The 22,560-nt window shown below is 44.3% G+C and overlaps 4 protein-coding genes across 4 annotated transcripts; 3 read left to right on the top strand and 1 right to left on the bottom strand.

Moving 5' to 3' along the window:
- Positions 1 to 3,741: 3,741 nt before the first annotated feature.
- SCP_0604840 (hypothetical protein) lies at positions 3,742 to 3,969 on the bottom strand (the record flags this gene model as incomplete). Its single annotated transcript, XM_027759617.1, has 1 exon — positions 3,742 to 3,969. One exon carries the CDS (start codon positions 3,967 to 3,969, stop codon positions 3,742 to 3,744), a length of 228 nt encoding a protein of 75 aa, XP_027615418.1.
- A 1,079-nt stretch (positions 3,970 to 5,048) lies between these two features.
- On the top strand, positions 5,049 to 5,503 carry SCP_0604830 (hypothetical protein; the record flags this gene model as incomplete). The annotated part of the gene is made up of 4 exons (XM_027759616.1): positions 5,049 to 5,144; positions 5,208 to 5,220; positions 5,272 to 5,359; positions 5,428 to 5,503. The coding sequence occupies 4 exons, from the start codon at positions 5,049 to 5,051 to the stop codon at positions 5,501 to 5,503; spliced, it is 273 nt and encodes a 90-aa protein (XP_027615417.1).
- Positions 5,504 to 6,383: 880 nt separating this feature from the next.
- SCP_0604820 (hypothetical protein) lies at positions 6,384 to 20,564 on the top strand (the record flags this gene model as incomplete). Its single annotated transcript, XM_027759615.1, has 13 exons — positions 6,384 to 6,433; positions 6,489 to 6,694; positions 6,803 to 6,946; positions 7,000 to 7,008; positions 7,065 to 7,151; positions 7,201 to 7,455; positions 7,514 to 7,696; positions 7,747 to 7,806; positions 7,859 to 9,036; positions 15,343 to 16,002; positions 16,126 to 16,693; positions 16,939 to 18,090; positions 18,370 to 20,564. The coding sequence occupies 13 exons, from the start codon at positions 6,384 to 6,386 to the stop codon at positions 20,562 to 20,564; spliced, it is 6,747 nt and encodes a 2,248-aa protein (XP_027615416.1).
- A 419-nt stretch (positions 20,565 to 20,983) lies between these two features.
- On the top strand, positions 20,984 to 21,586 carry SCP_0604810 (hypothetical protein; the record flags this gene model as incomplete). Its single annotated transcript, XM_027759614.1, has 1 exon — positions 20,984 to 21,586. The coding sequence occupies one exon, from the start codon at positions 20,984 to 20,986 to the stop codon at positions 21,584 to 21,586; it is 603 nt and encodes a 200-aa protein (XP_027615415.1).
- Positions 21,587 to 22,560: the final 974 nt, after the last annotated feature.

The following is a 22,560-nucleotide window of genomic DNA, read 5'->3' as shown; positions in this document are numbered from 1 at the left end:
AACTCGGTTAGTGGTATCTTTACAGTCAGTATATCATCACCTGATGTTTGTATAAGAGAAACTAGAGTATAATTCCAGTATATATATCGTACCGGTTCTTCCGTATAGTTCCTGGCAACTGAAGTGTAAGGCTGAAGCTCTTCCACAGACCAGAATTTTGATTTTTTAGAACGTGCACCACCTCCAATAAGATTTAGACAAGAATTATCAAACCTGCACTTCACTGTTAAGTGCATAGACTCGCCAGTATTTAGCATCAAACCTCTCATACAAGATGGACTTTGATGAGAAGAGGTCAGCTTACGAGTAGATGCAATAAAGTCATGACATCGATATAGATGCCGTGCAAGCCTCATAGCCACATCACGGATGATGTATACAGAGTTTTTGTAGGTATATAACCCAAATATTGCAGCATAAAACTTTCAGGGAGACACAGGCATGCCCTGACCTTTGGAATGATCCAACAATTCCATCAGCATGTGATGACAGTGTCCCTTACCAATCAACTCCACTGTCCACATGCTTGGATAAAGGGTCCAATTACTTAAAAATCAAACAATAAGCTATGAGCAAATTGCTTATGCTATCCTTCTACTCATGCCTTGTCAAGGTTTTTATCAATAATTAAGCTCAACAATGTAACCACAAGTAATGAAGGTTGTAAGATGAGTAACCATAATCTACTCACCTTTATTATCGTGAACAGATTATAAAGCAACGAGGACAGCATGGACATGTTCCATCGGAAACGATCGAGAGAAAGGAAGTCACATCAGGTCATAAGATAGAATGTGTCATGTCAAGTCATCAGATCCAATCTAGTTGATAATGTTATCTGACGTTAGCCATATGGCCAATGCTCGTCAGAATATATGCATACAGCTGAACGCACCATCTAGTTTAAACTTTAATGTCAACTTATCAGAGATGGCAGTTACAATATGATGTAAGGATGTTTAGAACCTTACTAAGTTGAACCTTACCGATCTGCTCAGCTGTGCGACAGTTCCGGTTAACTATGATGGAAATCAGGATCCAAAAAAAAGAATTTCACAGTTGTGAGGCACAAACAATAGGGTGAATCTGATGTGAACTGTGTCTAGAACACACTTCTGCAGATGTCCTAATGCCTAGATGGTTATGAGGTAAATCTTCATATACTAAAGACGCAAATCGAATATCAACCTTGAACCATCTCAAACGACACTGTCACAGGATGGCTATCCAACTTATGCTGGAAAAGCGAGAACAATATTGTCAGTTAATTGCTTGTCTTCCAAAAAGTACCACTGACGTGTCTTATAGGTGAGTTTTTGATTGCAATGATGACAAGTCAGTCGAAGGGAGGCAGAGAAAGCCAGCAGTTAGTGTTTATGGCAGACGTAAGTAATGAGCATCAGCAAAGCTATGAAGTAACTTAGAACTGATGTTACTTACAACCTTTAGCGCGAACGCCCTAGGATATGCACTGAAACATTCAGTCCTCGTGTGGGTGAATGTGTCGATTTTACGTGGCCCTATGATCCGGTGACTGCAAATATACGTGATGAGATGGTAGGGGTATGTATGGGAGAGGATGCTACCACCTGTAACTCAACACAATCAGTGAGCCTAATTAGAATTTCACAAGTTCTTTCTCACCAACAAAAATGACTAGACTGCCAACACATATTATTTCTGCCAAACAATCTATATCACTTGCGGGGCTTGGTGCAAAGTCTTTTGATGATGGTATTAAAGCTATAATCAACCTTCATCAGCTCATGTCGGAGAGGGTGAACGGAGTGACACTTACACCCTGGACACCGTGACGCATTCAGAATGAAGTACTCCTCGACTTCTCCAACCGATACTTCTCTTCGCCCAAGGATGCTGTGGGAGAGGAGACAATAGAATTTGACATTGAGATTGACCCATTTGGAATCTTGAAAAACCAGATGGAAGGTTACATTCATACGACTGACAACAAGGTGCTTTATTATGAAAGGAGCACTCTAGATGAGCACGGCAAAAGGTGAGGGATGAAATGGCCTCAACATATAAGGCTAATGACCTATCTAGTCATACACTCCCAATACAACCCGCTGCGATTCAGATAGGTCATATGGTTGAACTGCAGGTGTCCTTCTGTGCGATGCCTATATCTAAAGGGAAGTATCGATTCTTGCACAAGTTGAGATCAATTTGTATACTGGATCGAAGGGTACAATCGGTGAGTGGTATGCTATTTCAAGATACAGATCACTATAACTGAAGTCAACATACCGTAGGATTTCAACCAGATTTTAGTGGAGCGTATTGTCCATCCACAGTTGTTACCGACTCGTACAGTCAAACGTAAGATCGGCTATGATTCTGATTCTGATGCAGATATGGAGGAGGAGGATGACCATGGAAAGCGACGCCGTGTAGAATCTTCGATAGAGGCCATAGGATCATCTACATCCAGACTAGACATATCGGACCCTGTGACTCCACAGATTTAGAGTATCACAATCTTAGTACAAATAGCATGAGATGCTACTGAATGAATATCGTTGGGGAAAATCCGCCGAGTCATGTGTTGCACGACACTCATCTCTGAAAGAGAGACAGTCGTGTGGAGCCAAATTAACCAAGTCATCGCATGAATCTTGTCCCTGAAAGAGGGATGGTCTTGTGGAGTACAATTAGTGAAGTCACCTCATGATTATTGGCAGTGTGTGATAATGAGAAGGACATACCAGATCCCTGGTCTTAATGGGGGGGGGGAACATCCATGTTGTCCATTGCACTGTGGAGCATTAAAATTGAGGAGTGAACATAGAAGCTCCAATGAACAAGAACAATTAGCCTTGGTGAGAGCTTCATGGCAAATATGTAAGGAGTACAGGTGTGCTATGCATGTCCTATGATATGCTTAGATAAGCTGTGATACCATACAAAACAGGTTGAATCACAAGAAGGGCCATGGATGCACAAGGGAGGTTGGGAAGATGATGGTACTAATCTGGAAAAATCACATTAGCTACATTAACAATCCACAAATAGGTGCATGGTGCTACGGAGTGCTACAGCTACTCGTCCCACAATGACGATGATGATGACGATGAACGTGGCCCCCACTCTTGAAGCGAGGGCATCCTGGGTGTCGTTCTCCATGCCCTCTTGCAGGGCATGGCCTCCGTTCGGAGGTTGTGGGCGGCGATCGTGCGAGGGAGGTCAGAGAGGAGGGAGGAGGTGGGGCCGTGCGTCGCGCGACAACGAAGACGAAAGACACCCCCGCTCTTGAGTCGGGGGTGTCGTTGGTGTCATCCTCCATGCCCTCTTGCAGGGCATGGCCTTCATTCCAAAGTCAAGGGCGGCGGTCGCGTGAGAGAGATCAAAGAGAAGGAAAGAGGCGGGGCCACGTTCATGTCGTCCAGCATGCCCTCTTGCAGGGCACGGCCTCCGTTTGCAAAAGACACCCCCGCACTTGAAGCAGGGGCATCATCGGTGTCCTCCTCTGTGCCCTCTTGCAGGGTATGGTGCGCGTTCCATCACGCAGGGCGGTGGAAGCACAAGGGAGGAGGAGAGGTGGTGGTGGGTCGGGCCGCAAGTCGCACGATGATGATGACGAAAACGACCCCCGCTCTTGATGCGAGGGCATCGTCAGAGTCGTCCTCCATGCCCTATTGTGGGGTATGGTGCACGTTTCACCGCGCAGGGCAGTGGAAGCGCGAGGGAGAGGGAGAGGTGGTGGTGGGTCTGGGTCGTGCATCACACGATGACGACGACGAAGGACGCCCCTGCACTTGAAGCGGGGGTGTCGTCGGTGTCCACCTCCATGCCCTCTTGCAGGGTATGGCACGCGTTCCACCGTGCAGGGTGGTGGAAGTGCGAGGGAGGAGGAGAGGTGGTGGTGGGTCGGGCCGCGAGTCGCATGATGACGACGATGAAAATGGCCCCCGCTCTTGATGCGAGGGTGTCGTCCGAGTTGTCCTGCATGCCCTCTTGAAGGGCATGGCACGCGTTCCACCGCGCAAGGTGGTGGAAGTGCGAGAGAGAGGAGAGGGAGAGCTGGTGGTGGGTCTAGGCCGTGCGTCGCACGATGACGATGAATGCGAGCCCCGCTCATGAAGCAGGGGCGTCGTCAAAGTCGTCCTGCATGCCCTCTTGAAGGGCATGGTGCGCGTTCCACCGTGGAGAGCAGTGGAAGTGCGAGGGAGGGGAGAGGGAGAGCTGGTGGTGGGTCCGGGCTGCACGTCACACGACGATGACGACGAAAATGGCCCCCACTCTTGATGCGGGGGCATCGTCCAAGTCATCCTGCATGCCCTCTTGCAGGGCACACCTCGCGTTCCATCGCGCTGGGTGGTGGAAGCACGAGGGAGGTTAGTCAGTTGGGATCTGCATGAGATGGTGTGAACTACACACCAAAACCCCGCGGTTCACGTGGGGGTGTCGTCCAATATCTCTGGCATGCCCTCTTGCTTGGGACATCCTCCGGATGGTGGCGTGGGGTGGAGGAGGACCGAGGGACAGCAGGAGGAGGAGGCCGGTGTAGGGACTTAGAGGATTCTGCGCGGTTGACAGGCGCTTTCCCAGTCACCTTAAATTATAGCTCCGCTCCAATATTTATCCCAATTCGGTAATTTCCTCAGCCACCAGAGCGCTGAGAACGAAAAAAGTGTCGATGCGCTTGATTTTCTGGATCGCATCAACACTTTTTTCGTTGTCTGCTCATCCGCAGTCTCCGCTACCTCTCGAATGTGGTGCCCACACTCGCAAACTCGACACAAAGTCTTTCCCTCCTGAACCTCCTTTGATATCGGCCTTCTATCTGTCCTGTAGAGTGCTTCTTTACATCTGGTGAGTGAATCTTGTCGTAATGCTTCTGATTCCATTGAATACTGACCTTAAATTCCATGACTGTAGAATGCTAGCATCAACAATGTCTTCTCTCGGTGTGTTGCCATTGTTTCCCTTTATTGCTGCAGTCTTTGACCCAGCCGAGGATTATAGACCCTATTACTGGTCCACTTGTGCACCACGGTGAACTTGTGAACATTCCTAACTGACACAAGATGCATCCTCACCTCTTTGTGGTGAACGACCATCCCAAGAACCCCTTTCCTGGAGTTGGGACGGTGTATGTATATGTCCAGGATACACATGTAGAGGTGATGGAAAAGTTATTCGATTGGGCTGGGAAGTAGCAGTTGCCGGGGTTGACAGCTGAGCAGGCTCGATTGGCTGGTGCGTAAATGTTTCCGTTGTTCCTTTGCTCTTCTGATTCTGTTATATCAGGCTATGTTGAGATGAAGCCTGGAGATTCTGTGTTTGCTAGAGATATGTGGGGATCTGGACAACCAGTGGATGATGTGATTCAGGCGTGGTACGTGCCCAGGTTTGTAAGCCTTTAATTTTCTGATAATACGCTCACGTGATTGATTTTATCTGCAGTTACAAGATACGGAAGGAACTTATCGATGCGATTATCGACTCTCGCGATGAGCCCAAAAGAATTGCATACAGCTGATAAGGCTGTCAAGGTCAGTGATTTTAAGTGACAATGTAAAGTAGATCGAGTAGAATAGCTGATCATATATATTGTCAAGCTTGGTGATAGCTATACTGGAGGTATCTAATGGGAACGTGATCCAAATGCCATTCACGTGTCAACTTCCAAGTGTTGCTATACCTTGGGCCAATCCTTCCAGGGGCCTCGTAACCTTGCATCTCCCTCTCCTGGTGCTAAAGTATACGGTGACGTGTTGACACCACATCAGCAGATGCGTAAAAGGGCTGTACAGGTGCGTTCTTAATCATACTAAAGCATGCAGCATATTAATCGTAGTGAAGGCATCTACTAAAGTTGCCATACAGTGTCTTGAGACTGGACCTCCAGAGGTATCAGAGGTGTTGAAACGCAATGCCGATGTAAAGAATTTGCCACCATTGGGGGCCAATGACAGTCAGATATTTATAACTACGCTTATCCGACTGTGCAGTTGAATATTTTGTCCACAAAAAATGAGGACGAGTATGCAGGCGTATTATATTTTCTTCTTTAATGCTCATGCATATTAATAAGAATCATAGAGAGCAACTTCCAAGAAGATCTTGGAAAATTTGCAGGCAATCACATCGATAAAGGTGACTGGCCTGGTGCTTACACGGTTATGATTGGGGCTTCTGATCTTGGCCCTGATGACTATCCTGGCATCTTCTGCTTATTTGACATTGGAATTTTTGTGGAAATGGGCAATATTCCTTTGCTTTGCTTTGGAGGTGTACGCCATCATGGTGGCACTCCTCCTACTTCTTCTGACCCTTCCGGTGATTCTTACTGAGTGGCATTTATCAACTATCCTCCAAAGAGTCAGATGGAGGGTCATGCTCTTCTTGGACTTGCAGCCATGCCTGATCACAAGCTGCTGACTTTACGGCCCGAAATGATTGACCCGCGGTGAGTACATATATATATTTTCCGCTTTTTTTATGTTTTGCTAAGTGACGTATAGTTATGACAATACGGACATCGTCTATATAAATGAGGCCAACTGGGCGACCGACAGCTTGGCATTGAGTGATCCCAAAGCCTTTTTTCGCTTTTATACAAGAGGCATCACCCAGTACGCGCATTTCCTTCTTCGTCAGGTGCCTTCCACGCTTAAGGCGAAGATGGACGTTAACAAGTTCCTGGACACATTTTCAATGGAGGTTGATGGTGAACATGTTACACCTGGCCCTTGAGAGCTTGGTCCTGGTTCTACTGCATACTCGGAGACTTTTGAAACTACTCGCGCTGATGCGGTGAAGTCTTGGGACCATCTAGCAAAGACTCGAGCTGCATTTATTCCTTATCTTGCTGGAAAGAAGAAGGGAGGGGCTGGTAGTGACTCTGACTCTGATGAGGAGCCCGCAGCAACTGGTGATATTGAAGCAGTCATCGTGCCTGCTAAGCCAAGTGGTCGACCTTGTACGTTTTTTTTGTTTGAACTCAAGTATTAGTGACTGATTGCTGTTCTGTAGTACCTAAGAGTCTGTATTGATATCACTCATTTCTGCATTACGTTCTAATTTGTTTGTGATTATAGAAAATTCCAAGAAGCGTCCTCGAACTAACTTACAGCCCAATTTGGATGCTTCTCAACCAAAGAAGATGTGCAAGGATTATGCAACTGGTATGCTTTACTTTTATTGTTTCTGCTTATATCTAATACTGGTTTTCAGAGGTTGGGTTACAAGATATGCTGAAAACTATCGGGCGTACTCAGACAATCGATTTATCGACCAAGACTAAGCGTCGCAGCAAGCGTTTGGCCACTAGACATGAATCCTCGGACACAGACAATGAGCAAGAATACTTGGGCCTCGTTGGTGGTGGCCATGATAATGGTGATGATGGAATGGATGTAGATTTGTCTGGTGCACAGAAGGGCGTAAGGTGTAGCAGTCGCCTTGGTGGAAAGTCGGGTGTATCGTCTCGTTAGTGTTTATATATCTGAACACCTTGTATACAATACTAAATTTATATTCCACTCAGACATCGAGCAGCATGTTTCTGATGGCTATGAGCCTGACGAGGATGACGATGATGAAGACAACTATGATCAAGAGCCCAGGAACACTGAACAGACACCTCAGACTCGAAAGAAGAAACAACCTTCACACAAAGTCTTGGCATCTTTCTATGTTTCTGATGAATCTGTAGAAGAGGGAGAGCAAGGTATGTTTAATGTATTTGTTTATTCTTCATTCAACTTATGCCTGCAGTAGACCAAATAAACAGTGACCAAGTGACAGAAAGTGAAAATGATTCAGACACTGATGACACTGGTGCGTTTTTTGACTGGATTAATATAATGTTATTTTGCTTATTTGTTTATAGTTCATGCGGCGGTGCTCTCACTCTTCAAAAAGTGGAACATCAAGGCATCTCATTCAGAATTCAGTAATATTCTCCAAGGCATTCAACAGCAGTCTCATCAAAAATACGTCACTGCTCAGCAAAAGCTCACTTGTTTCCTTAACAAGTTCAATGGTCAGCAGCGTCCCAATGCTCAGTTTGCAGTTTCCATCTCTCAAATATGGGAGTCAATGGAGGTTCTCTCTATCAAAGGCAAAGCCATCTCATTGGAGAACATTCTTGCGCAGAAGCAGATTATGCTGTCTAATGGTGTTGCCTGGAATTGGCTGAACATCATCTGTCTCCGGCGTTGTCAGAAACTCTTTGAACCTCTTCATGCAAGGAAACTTGTAACCTCATCCGATTGGTTTACCTCTCTTACTATCAAGATCTACCAGCACTTCGAGATTTCTCGCCGCTCCAGTGACACACTAAATCCCTCGACTTATCTTCCTGGTCTTTCAAAGTCAATTCAACCTTGGAAGTTGCCTGTTAATGCTCTTAATGGTGATGAGCTGGAGACTCGTGTTCTCAGCACACTGCGCTCAGTCCTATGCAGTTGGCTTGGTTATCCAAATGATACCTCGATGATGCGAGGTGTCTTCGTGACTCAGATCATACAGACATTTCATTCTGAGAATGTTTTACTCCTTCAAGGCGTATGGTGCATATATTCTGAAATCAAGGCGAAGGTCTTGGGTCCTTCTTTCAAAGGATTGCGTCCACACTCCCTATGCCCTAATATGCTGGATACAATCTTTGACAAGCTCTCCAGCCTGCCACTTGCTAGCCTGGAGTCCAAGGAACATTCTTTGTTGGAAGACATAGGAGATTTGGTGAAGAAGGCCCTGGAGCTCATTTCATACCCTGGTGGTAAACCCACTGCCCCTACACCAGTAGCGACTTCCATTCCTTCTGGAACTGCATCCACCTCTCAGATTCCAACCCACCAGGGACTCCAAAGCCTTCTTGACTTTGTGTTGGAGCTGATTCCTCTGGTGGATTCTACAACAGCATTTCCTTCCACTAGAATCCAATCGCTTGTACTCCAACAGCTTGACAAGCGTCTTCCCTTCTGCAAGTGCGCACCAAGCAAGTCACGTGTCAGTGGACTTGATGGACCGCTTCACCCAGACAATATCGACAAGCCTGGTGCATTTGTAAGTGCTTGTATATTCTATGGAATCACCTTTGGTTGTCCCGTTGTTCAAGAGAAGCCAACCTATTTTTCCACAGAAGCAGCGTGGGAGGAGATGCTTCTCTCTTGTCCTCGTGATTCATCTGGCAATATTCGCAAAGGCTATCTCTGCGACAAGACTGCATACAGTTCCTGTATTAGTGGTCGTGATCCAAAGCGCGCCCACGACTACTTCATCACAAAGGAATACTTTCACAGATTTTTTAGAGACGGAGGGTAAAGATGGCCAGATTGGCTTCACACAATTTTACACCTGGGTGACTAGGTCTATGTGAACTGATCGCAAGAAGATTCTACTCCAGATGGGCGGTTTAATCTGTCTGCTCTTGGCAGCTGATCTTTGCTATGCAGGCAAGGTCAGAATGCCAGATGTCGATGAGATGGCCAAGGTGGTTGCTCATGTGGAGAAGGGTGCTATTGTTGGTCTATCTCTTTGTTCATTGACATCTGCAGGATCTAGTGTGGAAGAAGTTGAAGAGGCATTTAAGATGACATACTCATTTTTGGACGCTCATCTCACTGTTGAACAGAAGAGACCTATTGGATTTGATCCAATTATGACAGAACATTTGCTCTGTAAGTTCCAGTGAGTAGATAGGGTAGCAAGTAGAAAATCTTGACCGTTGTAGATACTTTGTAGTGGTCAAGTCAATATATACAGAATGTAATAGTCACAGATAATATTCTGGGGTCTCAACTGGCAGCTGCACTTGAGAACAGCTTCTTTACCCATCATTGTACATTGGAATAGCAGCAGATCAAGCCTGAGTTTGTCCATTTAGGTGAGTTCTTCATCCTCCTAGCTGTCCTTCTCTTCCTGACCCCAAACTCTCTTTACAGCATTTATCTGAGCATGAATTGTAGATTTGACCTTCTTCCCATGTTTTGGGGATAATGTAGGTGAATACAGCCCTCTGGATTGTCCGGTGTGTCCCTGTATTCACTGTTCTCACTTATTTTCTGTGAGCCAGACAATTAAATCAAAATTATATTCTAGGCTTCCAACCAAGGGCTGTACTTTGGAACGGCTGCCTTGCCCATTATTGTACATTGGAATAGTACCAGATCAAGCCCTCGTTTGTCCATTTAGGTGAGTTCTTCATCCTCCTAGCTTTCCTTCTCTTCCTGACCCCAAACTCTCTTTACAGCATTTATCTGAGCATGGATTGTAGATTTGACCTTCTTCTCATGTTTTGAGGATAATGTAGGTGAATATAGACCTCTGGATTGTCCGGTGTGTCCCTGTATTCACTGTTCTCACTTACTTGTGGGGAGTAGGCCACTGCTTTGCATAGCAGGAACGATTCCTAAGGTTCAATGTTTCTACTTTTATCTTATTATCTAATTATTTTCACATGCTTTAATTATTCTATATTACTCCTTAGTAGTTGATTACTTGTGAAGAGTGGTCCATTGTATTGCATTGCATAGCATCTTGTATTTTTATTAGACACCTATTTAAAGGTTTCACCAGTTGTATTCACTCAAAACAGTCACCTTAGATGAAAATCTACTAAAATTTCATGTGATACTAATAAGTATAAAGAACTTATGTCTTTCTTGTCAGTATATTATTTTTTGAAGCTCTAATACTCTGTTTTTATTTCAACTAAATTTATGTGACAATTCATTTTATACAGATACTAAAGAAATAAAGTATTAGAATAACTTACAATATTATTTGGATACTCCAGGTATCATGAACAACTGCATTACAATATTTAGTATGCTATTTATCTAATATTTTACTTACAGATATTTGGTAACAGTACTGCAATAGTCCAGCATGCCATTTATATGTCTATACAAAGTAGTTACAAGAAAATGCTAGTGCTTTCTAAATAAAAGCATTATAATAGTGTACAATCTTATTCAATAACTGGTAGATTGCTTAGTAATATATAGTATGCTTGTAACAATATTATACTCGTGACTGACTTATAACATGCCGCCTAATTATAGTTTATAAGAGCCTTATAATATGTTATGTTATCACATGAGTCTTATATGTCTACTATATCATCTACCAACTTTTTCCATACCATTTAATATCAGTTAATAAGCAGTATAATATAGATAATAATTTATTTATAGCTGCCTAATAATAGTCTAACATATTGCTAAGTATCTCAGAGTGAGATTATTTAAAAGATGACTTTAAAATGATATTACTCGGTCCTTTTATCAAAACTGTATAAGAATGTTACTAAAAATTGTTAGTACGCCTCTCCTGAAAATGCTCTTCAAAATTGCGTTAAAATGATATCATGTTGTTCTGTAAAATGTATATAAAAACATTACTAAAAAGGTCCTAGTATGCATTTTAATAGACTCAGCTGAAAAATGGCTTTAAAATGAGATCACTATGTTGTTTTGCAAAAAGTATATAAAAATGTTACTAAAAAATGACTAATATGCATTATAAAAGACTCAGGCAAAAAATGGCTTCAAAATGATATTACTATGTTGTTTTGCAAAAAGTATATGAAAGCATCACTAAAAATGACTAGTATGCATTTTAAAAGACTCAGCCAAAAAATGGCTTTAAAATGATGCTACTTTGTCATTTTATAAAATTGATATAAAAACCTTACTAAAAAGTAACTAGTATGCATTCTAAAAGACTTGACTGAAAAATGGCTTCAAAATGATATTACTATATTGTTTTGCAAAAAGTGTATAAAAATGTTACTAAAAAGTGATTACTATGCATTCCAAAAGAATTGGCTGAAAAATGGCTTCAAAATGATATTACTATGTCATTTTATAAAATCTATATAAAAACCTGACTAAAAAGTCGTTAATATTCATTCTATAAGGATCACCTTCATAGCCTACTATGTCATGTACCTACTCCAAGGTAACTATCTGATAGAAGCTTTTTAGAATCTTAGATTCTATAGTCATGCTACAATTTTTGTGATATTTTTATAATTTTTCGGGATTTCATAATGTCTAGTAAGCTCCTACAATATCTTACTATATACTTTACTAACCTTTAGCAAGTTGCTTAGTATTGTAATAACCTCATAATAGCCTGGTATGCCACCTAGTATTTATTTGTAAGGCCTTATAATAGTCTGAAAGGCCACCTAGTATCAGTTTGTAGGGGTCTTACAACAATCTACAATGTTATCTACTGAATTTATACCACCTAGAAACCATTAATAAGCTCCTTATAGTCTAATATATTCTCTACTGACTGCTAGTATGCCATATAATAATGTCTAGTAAGCATCCTAGAACCACTACAAAAAATGATGCAAGAAACTGTTACAAATGTGCTTGTCTACAAGGATCACTACAGACAATGACCCTAGAAACTGTTACAAATGTTTCTACAAGAATCACAACAAAAAATGTTACCAACGGTCTATAAAAACCACTCCAAAAAAAGGTTACCAACATGCTTATAAGAATCACTACAAACAATGACACTAGAAAGTGTTACATATGTGCCTATATGAACCACTACAAAAAATGACACTAGAAACTGTTGCAAATGTGCCTACAAGAATCACTACAAAAAATGTTACTAATATGTCTATAAGAATCACTACAAAAAATGACCCTAGAAACTGTTACCAATGTGCCTATACGAACCACTACAAAAAATGACACCAGAAACTGTTACAAATGTGCCTATAGCAAGGTATCTGTATACTCTATAGTGTCAGTTTGTATTGAGCTTACAATAGTCTGTATATGTTACCTGATGTCACTTGTAAAAATCTCCAGTAACCTGCAATAGTGTCTAGTAATCTCTAGTAAATATCCTAGTATGTGAGTTTATAAGGGCCTTACAATAGTTAGATATATCATCTAGTATCAGTTTATAAGATGCTTACAATAGTCTAGTATACCACTTAGTATCCATTGGTAGGGGCCTTACAGTAGCCTACAAAGGGATATATTGACTTCTAGCATGTTGTATAGTAACACTTCGTAAGCCTCCTACAATGCCTTATTATACTGTTTATTGAATTCTAGTACACCCTCTAGAATCAGTTTGTAATGGCCTCATAATATTCTGATCATCTAGTTTGTGTTGTAAAGGCCTTATAATAGTTTAAAATGTTACCTAGTATGGGTTTGTAAAGACCTTACAATTGTTGTCATAACCTGTACTTATACCAAAACTCCGAGCCTATAGTGTTTAAAAGCTGCCTTACAACAGTTACTAATGAAGCTAATAACCTGGAAGTCAAGCTCTATAGTGGTTCCGGGTATACCGGCTCTTTAGTCCAGAAACAGAAGCTGACTTTGAACATGTTTCTGCATTTAGTAATTCTTCAGCCACCAGAGCGCTGAGAACGAAAAAAGTGTCGATGCGCTCGATTTTTTGGATCACATCGACGCTTTTTTCGTTGTCCGCTCAAACCTTAACCAATTTAGGCAAGTCTCTTGCAACTGGTTCCCACACTTTCAGCCAAACTTGCAAGGCCTGTAGCTCACTCAATTCTACTCGGATTTTGATGAACCAAGTGGGCATTCCGACCAGTTCTTTGAGCTGAATCTGATGGTACCACTTTCAGAACACAGGAATCACTTTCTGTGGTGCTACAATCCATTTTGACTGGAAGCATTTGTTTCTACACATCCAGCCAAACTTGCCAGGCTTGTAGTTCAGTCAATTCTGCTGGAATTTGGATGAACCCTGTAGTCATTCTGACAGGATTTTAAAGCTAAATCTGACAGTGTCACTTTTAGAACAGCAGAATCACTTTCTGCAGTGCTACAATCCATTTTCTCTATTCTCTCCCACTTTTGCTTGTTTCTTCAAGGAAAACAAAATGTGCACTACATGTAAAAAACAAGGTGCCCTGTATAACATGTTTATGTGCATTTTAGAGTCATTCGAAAAATTTTCTGGCATTTGTCCAATTTTCCTGCACTTCATGCTGAGCATTCTAATCTAAAACTGAGATATTTCAACCAGTTTTACTCAGATTTACTTGGTTTAAGAGAGCATTATACTCCATTTCCTTCACAGATTACAATGATACTGCTTTTCATGTGTTGGAATTAGTATGTGCTTCTATAATTTCACTGACTATGATGCATTAGTTCTCTATGGCTGCTGTGGCACTTCTGTTGATCACTATTTGTGCAAGTCACGCTGGTTTTCACTACAATCACTTTGAGAGACTGACTGTATGCAAGCTGTAGTACAGTAACAACAGGCACTACAAAGTTTGTAGTTAAACCCTAGACCTAACCCAGGACTAGGTGCAGCCCATGCATACAAATTTGTATTGAAAAGTTGTTCTCACGCATAGGGGCCGTGTTACAACGCTCCTCACTTGTGGCGCGTCTTTTCTTTTTCTTTTCTTTTGTTCCCTTTACGTTACCAGACCACGTGATCCAACACGTGACTCATCGGAGCGCAACCTCCGATTCTTTATTCAGATGTCCAGAACCCCTAGTCTAGGGTTACACCGGATCCAACTCCGAACCTTCTTCTTATCGCACATGCAAGACGTGCATGTATGCCTCATCTTTACCTCGTTCTGATACACGACTCGTTATCCCCATTAGTACTGATTATCTCTCACGACCTTACTCAGCTTTCCCATACATATTACTTCCTCGCTGTTACCCTGCTTAGACATCGTTTCACCTTATCTAGCCAATGAACGATCCTGCATTACTGCGTAGTACTGCGGATACCTTTTGTATAAGTAGACGACCTTGTCGAGCTGGATCCCCATCTCGACCTGGTTACCATTAAACCAGCTTTTCACTTGCCTTTGACTGAGATCGACCGTCAGTAGCAGACAGCTACTACGAGTCATAAGAACGAACTCTGATCGACCTTCAGTGCGAGGACATCGCCAGAAGTGTCACTTGAACGGACTTGTGTCTTAGACTAAGACCTTGTCTCGTGACGACTCGACTAGACGCTCGTGTTTCGCTGCCGCGTAACATTAGGTCGAGATCTTATTACTCTCTGTGACTTCCTAGAGTCTAACAACGAACTACCGACCGGACCGAACCTTGAAGACTGAACGATACACCCGATTCGATTGCTAAAGCACCGTTTGAGATTACTCTGTAATCGAGGTAGCTGAAGGGATAGACTGATCACTCATCTTCGGAGAGGGGTCTGTCCGAGAGACCAATAGGCCGAGGAGGCTGAGGTAATCACTCGAGCAATCAGCAAATAGGTGTATCAGTTTGAAGACAGAAGACACTCTACGGGCTTGTTAGCCGACGACGAACGAACCCACTTAGTTAAGGACGGTGTGCAGTCTACGTGTAGACATAGGCCACACAGAAGAATTTATCCACGCTGGATTTTAACTACATCAACCCGACCGCTCTTCCAGAGCAGTACCGCGAGCACCTCCCATCTCAAGCGGAGTGGAGCACAGAACGAAACGCACATTTCATAGGAGGAAGGCCTGTATTCATCAGGCCAGACAATCACAACTTCGACTACTCCCCAGAGGAATTTGAAAGGACACTTCCCCATAATCTTGGTGGAATAGTGCTCCAGCACATCGCAGACAGCGGTATAACGACCTCCTATCCAGGAGAAAGACCAGACGCCCCTTGGAACCCCCCTGCCCAGAATCCTGTACCCCAACCGACTCTTGCACCAATCGTACCTGATTACATACCACCGATGGCTACAGTTACCATGGATGAAGGACGTCACCATGTTAGCCAGAAGGAACTTGGTTTTAGAAAACCCGAGATCTTCAACGGTTCAGACCGTTCGAAGCTTAGGGAATTTATAAACCAATGCAAGAACTACATGGCCGGAAATAGCCATGTCTACCAGGAGGACAATCAGAAGATCGCATTCGTGCTATCGCACATGCAAGGAGGAACAGCAGGATCATGGGCACAGAGCTTCATAGAAACGGAACTCACCAATGACGACTTCCTTTCTTATGGGAGTTGGAGAGACTTCATTGCAAGTGTGAACAAAGCATTTGGCGATGAAAATATTGAAGAAACCGCTCGTACCTTGCTGCGTAACATCAAGCAAGGAACTCGTACTGCGGACGACTACATTGCCGAATTCTGATCGCTTGAATCCAAGGCGAAACTAGAAGATGCCGGAAATATCGAGTATTTCAAGTGGGGGCTTAACGACCCACTCCGACAAAGGATATATGGGATGGAAAGCATGCCCAAGACACTTGACAAGTGGTACGAATACGCCTCGCGGTTTGATAACCAATGGAGATCTGCTCAGATCTTCAAGCGAGGAGCCACTACGACGACGCGAGGAAAGGGCCGATCTGTCCATCGTCCCTACTACTCGGCTTCTGCAAAGGATCCAAACGCGATGGATGTTGATCGTGTCAATATCTCGCGCTTATCCCCGGACGAGCGACAAAAGAGAATGAAAGAAGGATTATGTTTCCTATGCGGAAAGAAGGGCCATATAGCCAACGACAGACAATTCCACCCCCAGTCTGGAAGTTTCACCCGTGCTAGAACGATACAGCCCGGATTAGACACAGACACGATCACATGGATCAAGAAGATGCGAGAAGACCTCGCACAGAAGAAGGAGACGTCGAAGGAAGAAACCAGAGAGGAACAGATCGCCTATGTGCGAAACGTCTTCAACGACATGACTGATGAAGAACGAACCCAATTGGGTTTTTGAGACGACGGCCACTAGTAATGCATGGACCGTCGCATCTTACCGTATCTCCCCTCGTTATTTGTAACACTAGCGGAAATTCAATCACTGTGAATATTTCGTTGGGAGAGAAGGAAGACGTTACAACAGAAGCCTTGATCGATTCCGGTGCAGCCGAAACGTTTATGAACATTCGTTTTGCGGAAGAAAACGATTTCATCAGATGAGAATTACCGAAACCGATTACAGTCATAAATGCAGATGGCACACCAAATCAAATGGGTACCATTACTCATTGTACCTGGAAGATGATGAAAATCGGAGGAAGGAAGACGCTTACTTGCTTCCTCTTGACCGGCATTGGCAAAGAAAACATACTTCTCGGCATGCCGTGGCTTAAACGTCTCAATCCAATGATCAACTGGGAAACCAGTGACTTTTGGTTTGGTAAAGACGCCAAATGGCCACCGAAACCCACCGTCGAAGATGCACCAGATGAAGAAGTTTCGATTTTCAAGAAAGATGGACTCCCAGAGTTAATCACCACCGAAACTTCCCCTACCTCGTTTGGGCATTCGGAATCTATCAGAGAAATCATGGCCGATAACACTGAGCGTGGCGAGTTACCCACAGTGCGGAATGATACCGAACCAGATGACCCACTATCAGAACCCCCTATGGATCAGCTCGATGACGACGATCTAGTTATATCCTATATCGCAGGAGAGCCAGTTATTGGGATATTTGAACCCATCAGGAAGGAGTCACCTTTGACGAATGAAGAGACTGAAACTGCAGTCTTCACCATACGAAGAGGCCCCGCCATTGGAAGAATGACGCACAGTACCCGATCCCCATTATTCTATAATGCACAGAATACAGTCTTTTACAAACCATCTGGTAAATCACAAGAATTGGCACAACAGGCACATAAGGAAGCATCAGCTGTAGACAAACCCAAAACTGTCGAGGAGTTGGTCCCCAACTACCTCCACGATTTGAAATCCGTTTTTGAAAAGAAAGCAGCTGAACGCTTTCCAGAAACCTGGCCTTGGGACCACGCCATTGACTTGAAACCTGATTTCATTCCACGTGACTGTAAAGTCTATCCGTTATCGCTCAAAGAACAAGGAGCGATGGATGACTTCCTGGAAGAAAATCTGCGAAAAGGATACATCCGACCGTCGAAATCTCCCATGGCTTCACCATTTTTCTTCGTAGGAAAGAAAGATGGAGCACTACGTCCCTGTCAGGATTACCGATACCTGAATGAAGGGACGGTGAAGAACGCCTATCCTCTTCCGCTCATTTCTGACCTTATGGATCAATTCAAAGACGCATCGATCTTTACAAAAATGGATTTACGCTCCGGATATAACAATGTCAGAATCAAAGATGGTGACCAATGGAAGGGTGCATTTAAGACAAATCGCGGACTTTTCGAACCTATGGTCATGTTCTTTGGACTCTGCAACTCCCCGGCGACTTTCCAAATGATGATGAACGCACTCTTCAAGGACATGATCGATGAGGGATGAATAGTCATTTACATGGATGATATCCTCATCTTCTCAAACGATTTGGAAGAACATCACGTTCGAACCCAATGCGTACTCCAACGACTTAAAGACAACGACTTATTCCTTAAACCGGAAAAGTGTTTCTTTGACGTTAAAGAAGTCGAATTCCTAGGCATGATCGTTCGAGAAAACTACATTGGCATGGATCCTATCAAACTTAAAGGAATTGCAGAATGGCCTGAACCAAGCACGGTAAAAGGTGTTCGCTCTTTCCTAGGGTTTGGAAACTTCTATCGGAAGTTTATTGCCAACTTCTCAGATATTGCCAAACCATTGATGAATCTTACGTGCACTGCCGCTGGATCTCCACCTTTTGAATGGACAACAGAATGTCAGACAGCTTTCGACACATTGAAGCAACGATTCAGTACCGCCCCGGTACTGTTACTGCCTGACAAGGCAAAACCCTTTATTGTTGAATCCGACGCTTCCAAGTTTGCTACGGGTGCAGTTTTACGCCAAGCCGATATCAATGGAGACCTCCATCCTTGTGCCTACATTTCACAGATGCTCAATCCAGCTGAATGGAATTACGAAATCTATGACCGTGAACTCCTCGGAATCATTCGAGCCCTCACTGAATGGCGCCATTATCTTGAAGGCTCTCCCCATCCCGTCGAAGTTCGCAGTGATCACAAGAACCTCACGTACTTCCGTACAGCTCAGAAGTTAAACCGCCGACAAGCACGATGGAGTCTCAAATTATCACAATTTGATCTTCACCTCATCCATGTCCCTGGCACTCAGATGATCCAATCTGATGCGCTCTCTCATCGTAATGGACTCGATGACAGTGAAAGTGACAATGAAGATCGCATTCTTTTACCCAACGCACTATTCGTGCGATCCATTTCCCCGACACTATTCGACGAAATCAGGAATCACGCAGCAAAAGACCTCATTGTTCACGAAGCTCTCGAAGTGATTGCGCACAAAGGGCCATTCCCCATGAAATCATCGCTTTCCGACTGGGAAGTTCGCGATGGTGTCATCCTCTACAAGGGAAAGATTTACGTTCCACCATCCGAAACTCTTCGTCATGACCTCGTTCGACTACATCACGACTCCCCTGCCATGGGTCACCCTGGAAAGTTCAATACTCTTGAACTGTTACGTCGTGAATTCTGGTGGCACGGCATGTATACATTTGTCTACAATTATGTTGAAGGCTGTGCCGCCTGTCAACAAATGAAACCGAATACTCATCCAACTCGTATTCCTTTGGAACCAATTCCCGCCGACCCACACGCATTACCATTTTCCTGTTGCACCACCGATTTTATTACCGACCTCCCCGTTTCCAACGGTTTTGATTCAATTATGGTCGTAGTAGACCATGACCTTACGAAGGGGGTGATTCTTACGCCCTGCCTCAAAACGATCACAGCCGAAGGAACGGCCAAGATTTTTCATGACAAAGTATACTCGCGATTTGGATTACCCAACCGAATCATCTCGGATAGAGGACCTCAATATGCATCCAAGGTCTTCCAAGAGTTAAATCGACTACTCCAGATCAGATCATCAATGAGCACAGCTTATCACCCTCAGACGGATGGAGAAACAGAGCGAGTCAACCAGGAGCTGGAAATCTATCTTCGACTCTATTGCGGAAACAACCCTGGAACATGGGCCGACCGCCTGCCAGACCTCGAGTTTTGTCATAACACAAGGGAACACTCGGCATGGAAGATGAGCCCATTCCGCATCATGATGGGATACGAATCACGTGGACTCCCTTCCGTATTTCCGACCACGAACATTCCATCGGTTGAATCCAGGCTTGACATGTTGCAGAAGATAAGGCTAGAAGCACTAGCCATGCACGAGTTAGCCCGACAACAGATGGCGGACCGAGTCAGACAAGGATCGCCGAAGTTTACACTAGGACAGAAGGTCTGGCTAGACTCGAGGAACCTGAAGGTCAATTACGCCTCACGCAAGATAGCACCAAAGCGTGAGGGGCCATTCGAAATTGTCGAAGTCATCGGACCAGCCAACTATCGTCTCAAACTCCCGAAGACCTGGCGAGTTCATTCCGTATTCCACGCCGCCCTTCTATCTCCTTATCGCGAAAACGACATACATGGTCCGAATTACGTGAACCCACCACCTGATGTCGTTGATAACGAAGAAGAGTACGAAGTCGAAGCCATCCTGAATCACAAGATGTACCGAGGTCATCTGAGGTACTTAGTCAAGTGGAAGGGATATTCTTCAGCAGAAAACTCGTGGGAACCTGCCCACAATTTACAAAATGCCAAGCGAATCCTCGATGCATATAAAAAGACCAGGAGAATCCAGTAGAGGAGAAGAAACCCGGAATGACTACCACGACGGTTTTCCTCATCATCTTCCTAATCGTCCTCCACTGCACAACCCTCGCTTTTCTTTGGATCATCCACCGAATCCTTATCAGACGACTCATCGAACACACACTCTTCACGCGAGACAGCCCGCACGCTAACGGCTGGGGTGATCAGAACGATGCCTGGAACTGATCAGGCAGCTCTTATCTCTGTGGGAATACTCTTTATCGTCCAATGGATTTTCATCTATTTGATTATTACCCAGATCCACGACATTCTATTTCACATCACAGATAACCGCGATCCCCTTAACGACCGAAAGGTATAAAAGGAGGAGAAGACGATATATCATCAATGCCCACTTCCGCTATAGACGACCTTGTTCACAATATACTCGCTGAAGTCGCCTCCACAATTATGAGCATACCCGCATCGCCTACACTTGTCAATGGAGTACCCTCTCGAGCACAGACACCCTTTATCCGCGCCTCATCGCCCTCACCTTCTATCGAACTCAGTCACGCATCGGACGAACAAGAATTTGCCACACGTCTGGTCTCGGCTATCCGTGTTCCTGTCGACTTCACAGATATCCTCGTCGCCTTACGAAATCGCCCGCAAGATCGACAAGCGGTGGTTTCCATGCAACGAGCATTAGAAATGGTCGAGTGGATGCAGACGGCCAGACAAGAGCTCATCGCAGCAGAGGAAAGGACGAGTAGAGCCCGAACCAGAGTCGACCAAGTCTGGTCATTAATGCGCAGTACGGTCACTCGTACAGCACAGGAGATTTGGAGGGAGCATGGGGACGAAGACATTGGACACATCCTCGGATACACCACTAATGGAATACCCGCATCCACTCCTCGCTCGTCGCCAGAACCAATTCCCGTTCGACCTCGCCCTCCTCGTTCGCACATACCCAGTGGACAATCTCCGTTATCCCAACCATCTTTCTCGACCGCATCCACTTCTTCGCATCGCAGTCACCCCTACAGGGATGGACGTATCCCTGAATGAGGATCACGAACCAGCCGGCGGACATGCTACAGATGTGGAGGAGATCATTATGTCCGCGACTGCCCCCGACGACGATGAAGATCGCAATATTTCTTGTGGGACAAGAAACGTTAGACGGGAGCTGATGTTACAACGCTCCTCACTTGTGGCGCGTCTTTTCTTTTTCTTTTCTTTTGTTCCCTTTACGTTACCAGACCACGTGATCCAACACGTGACTCATCGGAGCGCAACCTCCGATTCTTTATTCAGATGTCCAGAACCCCTAGTCTAGGGTTACACCGGATCCAACTCCGAACCTTCTTCTTATCGCACATGCAAGACGTGCATGTATGCCTCATCTTTACCTCGTTCTGATACACGACTCGTTATCCCCATTAGTACTGATTATCTCTCACGACCTTACTCAGCTTTCCCATACATATTACTTCCTCGCTGTTACCCTGCTTAGACATCGTTTCACCTTATTTAGCCAATGAACGATCCTGCATTACTGCGTAGTACTGCGGATACCTTTTGTATAAGTAGACGACCTTGTCGAGCTGGATCCCCATCTCGACCTGGTTACCATTAAACCAGCTTTTCACTTGCCTTTGACTGAGATCGACCGTCAGTAGCAGACAGCTACTACGAGTCATAAGAACGAACTCTGATCGACCTTCAGTGCGAGGACATCGCCAGAAGTGTCACTTGAACGGACTTGTGTCTTAGACTAAGACCTTGTCTCGTGACGACTCGACTAGACGCTCGTGTTTCGCTGCCGCGTAACAGGCCGTTTCATCTGTCCCTCAGAATTTGGCGGAAGCCCTATCCCATAAAGAACGATTCCTTCGTACCTCAGGAATCGTAATTTCCTCTGAGCCAGACAATTAAATCGAAATTATATTCCAGGCTTCCATCCAAGGGCTGTACTTAGGAATGGCTGCCTTGCCCATCATTATACATTGGAACAGCAGCAGATCAAGCCCTCATTTGTC

Source organism: Sparassis crispa (assembly GCF_003851025.1).
Source record: "Sparassis crispa DNA, contig_000005F, whole genome shotgun sequence".
Lineage (NCBI taxonomy): Eukaryota > Fungi > Basidiomycota > Agaricomycetes > Polyporales > Sparassidaceae > Sparassis > Sparassis crispa.
Note: the sequence above shows the minus strand (reverse complement) of the source record. Positions and strands in the feature narration are given on the sequence as shown.